Here is a 7481-nt window from a genome sequence, read left to right as displayed (position 1 = left end):
ATGGTATACACCGTATTAAGGTACCGTACTACAATCTGCTGCCATCACATAGTTGGAAAAATAATACTGTAACCCAAAAATTGTTTGTGACTAAAACAAACCTTTTTTAGCCATGGCTGTTGCCTTCCCTATTCCGCTGTTGACTCCGGTGATCATTAAGGAATGGCCTACCATGGACACATCCAGTTCCTTCGCTACAAAGCTCTTAGAGGCATTCTCAAATCCAGACCTGTTGACAACATCCAACACATGACTCAAATCAGAAACACAACCAGCATAAAACCTCAAGAGCTGTACTATTATCCATAAAAGTGGTTTTAACACAATCCTTGAATTGTTATGTGACTGCTGGGCATCTGAGACAGAGCTCCTACCTCTCTTGGCCAGGGAAGCGAAGAGGGCAGCAGTCAGGGAAGCGGTTATGGTAAGGGAAGCGGCCAGGGAAGTGGACAGGGCCAGGGCAGTGGTCTGGGAAGCGGTTCTGGTCAGGAAAGCGGCCTATGGCCAGTGTCCTGCCACACAGAAATGTTGCCCAACCACCGGTGGCTTTGCATGCAGTGAACCACGTGGTCAGGGAAGAGGTCAGGCAAGTTGCCAGGGAAATGGACTGGGCCAGGAGCGGCCAGGGAAGCGGTTCTGGTCAAGGAAGCGGCCAGGGAAGCGGTTCTGGTCAAGGAAGCGGTTATGGCCAGGGAAGCGGCCAGGGAAGCGGTTATGGTCAGGGAAGTGGCCAGGACCAGGGCAGCGGTCAGGGAAGTGGCTATGGTCAGGGAAGCGCTTCTGGCCAGGGCAGCGGACAGGGAAGCGGTTCTGGTTAAGGAAGCGGTTATGGCCAGGGAAGTGGACAGGGCCAGGGCAGCGGTCAGGGAAGCGGTTATGGTCAGGGAAGCGGCCAGGGCAGCGGCCAGGGAAGTGTTTCTGGCCAGGGAACTGGTTCTGGCCAGGGAAGCGGTCAGGGAAGTGGTCAGGGCCGGGGAAGCGGTTCTGGTCAGGGAAGTGGCCGGGGAAGCGGTTCTGGTCAGGGAAGCGGCCAGGGAAGTGGTTCTGGCAGGGCTCTATGCTTACTTTTCTTTTTAGGAGTACTTGTGCTCATAACTTAAAAAAAAATGTAGGAGCACGTTCAAAATTTTAGGAACACCTTCTAAATAAGTATCCAAAATGTTATCAAAAAGTAGCCTTCCCGTTACGAGGTGATATTTGATTCCTCTAACTTTATTAAAAGTATGTTATCTTTTGTCAAATTCTTAAATTATATTTTATACGCTTTTTAAAAATTAATTAAAATGACAGAATAAGAACAAGTAGAATAAGAAACATAAGTTACCAATGAAATGAAATCAGTATCAACAAAATTAATTTACGTGGCACAGAAGAACACAAAAGTGGCCTGGTGTACTTTCAGACATTTAATGAGGCTCAGAAGTGGAATGAGTGCAATTAAATCCTTAAATTCATGATGATATTAATGTTTTAAATATAAAATTTTGAATATAGAAATCTTAAATGATTTAAATAACTGAAAAGATACTTTTAAAATGAAACAAACTGCCAGCAGGTTTTTTCACTGATTTTTATCACTGAATCATTCATTCAATTGATTCATTCGAACGGCTGATTCATTCAGGAATGAATCAAGTGACTGTCTTTATGAATGGGTAATCATGAATCACTGACTCACTAGATTCATTTAAAAAAAAAAGTTAATTCATAAACGAGACCGCTGTTTGAATGGAGATGCGCAGCGGCTGAGCTGTGACTTTGTTTAAAACTATTTTCAACGACGAAATAGAGCAAAATCAGACTATAGTGTTATAGTCAGACAATGTAAGTCACTTAATATTAACTTCTTGTTTATTGAATTGTATTGTATTAAATTAGTATCACATTTACAAACTCCTTTAAAAATCATTAAAAGCTGGCTCTCATCTTAGTTCATCTCGATCTCACATCTATAATCAACGAAGCTCTCTACACTGCGCAATGAATCTCTCACTTTGCTTATGAAAGGATTCGTGAGATATGTCTGTGCTACATTACTCAACGCTGCAGAAACGCGTAGAAACATTTGAAGCTCCCCTGAGCACAATCACAAGTATGATGATGATCGGGTCAGTCGCACTGGTGCTCCTAAAAAATGTTTATAGTCGCACGCAGTAGTTTTCAGTCGCAAGGGCGAGGGAAGGGGTTGCACTGTAGAGCCCTGTCTGGTCAGGGAAGCGGCCAGGGAAGCGGTTCTGGTCAGGGAAGCGGACAGGGCCAGGGCAACGGACAGGGAAGCGGTCAAGGAAGTGTTCGGGGATGTGGTGAAGGTCAGGGATGCGGTCAAGGAAGTGGTCGGCAATGTGGTCATTGAAATGGTCATGGGAATTTTGCGTAACACTTACTGGCGATCTTTTCAATTCAGTGCTTTATTCATATGGCATGGTTTTTCCCTCTTTGCTCAAACAGTTTGGAAAGATTGTCTCTCCACCTCCTCAAATAGAAAGAATTGCTTGATTGAAGAGTTGGTGGTTTTGGTATAATTTGGCTATTTTCTCGCATAACTGCTTTCTGGCATTTTACTGTATTTTTATCAAATATATGCAGCCTTGGTGAGCATAAGAGGCTTTCAAAAACGTCAAATCTTACCAAGCCCAAACCTTTGAATAGTATTGTATTTATTTAATATTGATGATGATCTACATGTTATATTATCGATCTGAATATAATTGTCTTCACTTTCAAAAACGACATGTATACTGTATCTACCGTGGTAGAGGAAAATGCTAATCATTCAGAACATTATGGTATACATAGTATTAAGGTACCGTACTACCATCTGCTGCCATCATATAGTTGGAAAAATACTGTAACCTAAAAATTGTTTGTGACCGTAAAACAACCCTTTTTTTAGCCGTGGCTGTTGCCTTCCCTATTCCGCTGTTGACTCTGGTGATCATGAAGGAATGGCCTACCATGGACACATCCAGTTCCTTCGCTACAAAGCTCTTAGAGGCATTCTCAAATCCAGACCTGTTGACAACATCCAACACATGACTCAAATCAGAAACACAACCAGCATAAAACCTCAAGAGCTGTACGGTTATCCATAAAAGTGTGTTTTTAACACAATCCTTGAATTATGTGACCGCTGGGCATCTGAGACAGAGCTCCTAAGACAAGAGCCCTGATCAGGGGCCAGAGGAGCTTCTGTGTGGGATGACGGGGCACTTGAGAGAGTGGCAGGGGTCCCAACAGGGCCCATTGTGATGCAATGATGACTGACCTTTAACTGAGGGTTTGGATGAATGCATGTCAGAGGAGATGACTTGGGGAAATACAAAAACAACATTTGTGCAAGAAACCACTACATCTAACAACATTTGGCTTGCGAGAACACCATTTAAGACTTTGTTTTTGCAGCAGCTTTGAGCAGCTGCTGAATATACGCTCGGGCCAGATAATTTTGTAAATGATCATAGCAATGAAAACCATCTAGTTGCGATTGGAAACAAAACACTAATTAGAAAAGAATTTGCAACAAACTTTCTCAAAAGTTATCAGCAATAAAGCAGCCCAATTACCTCAACAACACAAACTGAATTCAGTACGAAATACAAAAAGACCTTTACCTTGTGTACTCCCTCATTCCCTTGATAAACCACACTATGTTCCTGTAGAGACACATTTGTTGCACTGTTGTTTCTTCTCAACTGGACTGCAGTGATATGACAGCTGACAGATGCATGTGACTGCTGTAGCTCCAGAGGGCTCCCTCTAGTGTCAGATGATAGGTAATCAATTATACACAAGCAAGGTCGTGCAAATAAATGTAGTCAGGTGGTGTTCACTTTTCAAAACTTTAGGCCCGTAGATTGCGTTTCTCCATTATTTAGCCTTTTATGCTCAAAAATGACTTTCCAAATAACCAAAAACCCTCCAAGACCCACTGTAGCTTGCAAAAACCTGTAATGTTTTGGACAAAATGTAGTAAAAATCCAAGTGTTTGACCTGTAATTTTTATTTTTTTTTTAATTTCCAAAATATTTAGTAATTACAAAATGATTACTAAGCCTACACACACACACAAGCAGTACATTTTTTGTTCATTTACTGTGAACCTACTTTCTCATTTTTTAACACTTTCACTGAAGAATGAAGTGTAAAATGAAGAATAAAGAATACTATTATTTAGAGTTGGGGTACTTGGACTCGGACTTCAATTATGAATGAACTTGGACTCGAACTTGACTCGGACTCGGACATTTTGGACTTAGAAATTGCACTGAGTACAGACGAATCCACGTCATGTGTAATAAAAGATAAAAAAAATACAAATATCATAAAATAAAAAAAAAGTAAGAACATAAAATTAAGACAAAAATACATTATTAATAATCGTCTCCCATTCAAACTCAATTGGTTAAGAAATAGGACTCAACAAGGTGGACTCGGACCCAACACACAGTTATTTATTAGAAATTGCACTGAGTACAGACGAATCCACGTCATGTGTAATAAAAGATAAAAAAAATACAAATATCATAAAATAAAAAAAAAGTAAGAACATAAAATTAAGACAAAAATACATTATTAATAATCGTCTCCCATTCAAACTCAATTGGTTAAGAAATAGGACTCAAGGTGGACTCGGACCCAACACACAGTTATTTATCATATAAAGCCAGTTATTATTCCGAGGAATAACAAGATAATACTATTCATAATAGCAAACTGTACTTTAATTAACATTATTATATATTTTTTTATAACAAAAATAGTTTATTCTTTGTGTTTTAAGTTGGTTGCTTAACATGTCATATCTATATCCATACATGTCAAGGCTGCATTTACAAAAGGCGTTTAAAGGTAACGTACAGGAAAATATGTGAGGAGGGTGTTGCCCCGCCCCTTTTCAAGCCAGGTGCAGTGCGTTAACCAATCAGAGCTCAGACATAGGAGGCGAAAACAAAGCCGACCGCTCAGATACGCTTCTGCGCATGCGTAGCTTTTCTCTCCCGCACAGTTTGGGAAGGGCAGCGATGACTCCGGCCTTGACCAGCCGGCCGGGAAGTGAATAGGAATTTTGTGGATTTCAACATTCCGTATTTCTTACTTCAATATGGTAAGTTACACAGTTTATTCTTTTGCCTCACCTAAAAGCACACATTTAGATAACAGAGTAGTGCGACAGGTAATTTCTTCCACAGGTTGTGCTCGTGCACCTGCGGACTTTAAAACTTCCGTCCTTCATGAACTGCTTGTTTATCACCGACTAAAGAAAACAGTGTCATTTAGAGCTGGTGTAATTCACCTAAAGTTGTTTTATTCAAAGTCTGAGCAAATGAATCGGATGTCATTTTAAATGCTGAGGGAGTTAAAGGTGTCGGTTTGGTGAAGTCATCTCATCTGTCTGGATAAACCGGTTGGTTCGTTTCCCTTGATACTGGACTGTCAGATTTTGACACTCAGCAAGCAGATTGTTATGAAACCTTTGTGTGGAGAAAACTTGCATGCAAAGTCCTGGTTTAGCTGACTTGATTTGGCGGCCAGGTAAACTCGTTTATTTGTTGTTCAAATAGAGTTGGCCACTGTGTGTTTGAAGTTTGACTGCTGCTGAGAGCTATCTGTTCTTCTGGTTAATGTGTGCAAGAATGAAGAAGAATGAGTTGAGAGTACTTTATAAACCAATCACAATATTACAAATGAAATATTAACATTTGCTATTATTAAATATTTTTTTATATTGATAATATTGAGTAATAATATTTTAGCAGTATATTATTTATTAATAATATTTGCACTATATCTTTTTAAATATGAATACATTTAAAAACAATACTTTAATACTCAAATGACATGAAAAATATGCTGTAAAAAGTTTACTATTAAAATATCAGTCAGTAATCTATATTACTACTAATAACAATAAATTATGCTCATGCATGTGTTTGTATCAAAAAACCTTAAAATAATAAAATAAAATAAATACATTTAAAAATAAATATTTTTTTCAAACTGAGTCATATTTAATACAATATATTTTTATTAATACATTATTATTATTATTATTTACAGCTTTTTTGCTGTTAATAATTAAAAAAATGTAATTAAATGCTTAATGAAAAACACATTCATAAATATTTTTGTTTTTGTTTAGCTCTAAGGTTTTCGTAAGTGTTGGCAAAATCTCTCCAGAGTAGTAATACAATACATGCAGGTCCACAATGCTTCATCTCTGATATTGTCTGTATGCATCCGAGTAATTACAAGTGATGAAGAAGTGGCCCTTTTAATTTCAAAGAGATAACAACACACTGCAGAATCTCATTTAAACTGCAGCGAGTGTGTTTGTAAGCATGTTCTCCTGTGTGCTGTAGCCGCTCACAGCTGTGTCGACTCCAACAATAGAAGGAAAATGAAATCGGAGCAACACAGAACTGAAATCTAAGCAGGAACAGGCTCAAGAGGAAGCTCAGAGCTTCATTTAAACCCTCCCCTAGTGAAACTTTGTGTGTGGGAGAGAGAGGGAGAGGGGTGTGTGTGTGTAAGGAGAGAAAGTGTGGAACATAGAGATAAAGATGTTACAACCCTCTACATTGCGAGTAAATCACTCGCATATGTGACTAAATCTTCACTCTGGGCGACTAAATTATGTCTAATATTAGCCAATGGCTAATAAATTCTCAGATTTTACTCGCCAGCGTGTGAGTTGGAGGCTGAGTATATGATTAGCACAGATATATTTTCACTCACAGAACACTCTGACTGAGCGCTTCAGAGTTTCACTCTCCGCCAAGCGATCCGTGCTGTTTTTCAGTTGATTTGAATGGATGCGCAGCGCACCTGTGTTTGTGTATTTGTCGTAACGTAAGCTCTAGTGTGAAGGCGCACGACTCTATGGGCTTACATTTCTGCCACAATTCTGCGCGCGAAAGATCATATTTTGAGCGCACAAAAGCGCATTTTGCACGCGCGCGATCTGAGTTTTGTGGAGAAATTGTTCGTTTCGCAAAGAAAAAAGTCTTTCGAGCGCACGGAAATCAATTTTGCATTTAAAACACGTTTTTGGATGTGTGCAGACCTTCTCTTTTGCGCGTGCAACGTTTCACTAGCTTGCTCACCTGATGCCCCCCCTCTGTGCTCGCTAAATGCCAACAGCTCGCTTGCTTAACACAACCCAGCGTTACAATGTGCCATAATTCCAGCCAATCAGAGACCGAGGCTGCTAAATTCTGATTGGCTGCCTTGATAACCACTCACAACATTTCTTGCATTACCTCGACAGCAGAAGAGGAAAAATACAGTGCATGCATAATTATTATGCAAGTTGATATTCTGATCATATTTTTTTCCAAGCACATTTTACCAATTCCAAACGACATCAATCTTAATAACTACTATTAATCTTGTATTTAATCACTTATAACCTATATAATATTGTTCATGAAGGCTGGAAGTCAAAAACGCCTTATATTCAGGTGTGCATAATTATTAAGCAG

The 7481-nt window shown here is 39.4% G+C and overlaps 2 protein-coding genes across 2 annotated transcripts in view; one reads left to right on the top strand and one right to left on the bottom strand.

The window, feature by feature from the left end:
• Nucleotides 1-101: 101 nt before the first annotated feature.
• Nucleotides 102-2733, bottom strand: LOC107660388 (tetra-peptide repeat homeobox protein 1-like; the record flags this gene model as incomplete). The annotated part of the gene is made up of 5 exons (XM_016449672.1): nucleotides 2729-2733; nucleotides 2204-2391; nucleotides 654-893; nucleotides 375-498; nucleotides 102-229 (listed from the first exon to the last, which is right to left on the bottom strand). Coding segments are annotated over exons 1-5 (685 nt in total), but the record flags the coding sequence as incomplete, so codon positions are not given.
• A 2234-nt stretch (nucleotides 2734-4967) lies between these two features.
• The window catches only part of LOC107660160 (AP-1 complex subunit sigma-3-like), a 9820-nt gene continuing 7306 nt past the window's right edge, over nucleotides 4968-7481 (top strand). The window contains exon 1 of the mRNA XM_016449402.1: nucleotides 4968-5104. Within this exon, the coding sequence (XP_016304888.1) occupies nucleotides 5102-5104 (3 nt within the window). The 5' untranslated portion in view covers nucleotides 4968-5101. The remainder of the gene's footprint in view (nucleotides 5105-7481) is intronic.

The sequence above is a fragment of the Sinocyclocheilus anshuiensis genome, unplaced genomic scaffold (genome assembly GCF_001515605.1).
Source record: "Sinocyclocheilus anshuiensis isolate Anshui unplaced genomic scaffold, SAMN03320099.WGS_v1.1 scaffold850, whole genome shotgun sequence".
In the NCBI taxonomy this organism is placed as follows: domain Eukaryota; kingdom Metazoa; phylum Chordata; class Actinopteri; order Cypriniformes; family Cyprinidae; genus Sinocyclocheilus; species Sinocyclocheilus anshuiensis.
Note: the sequence above shows the minus strand (reverse complement) of the source record. Positions and strands in the feature narration are given on the sequence as shown.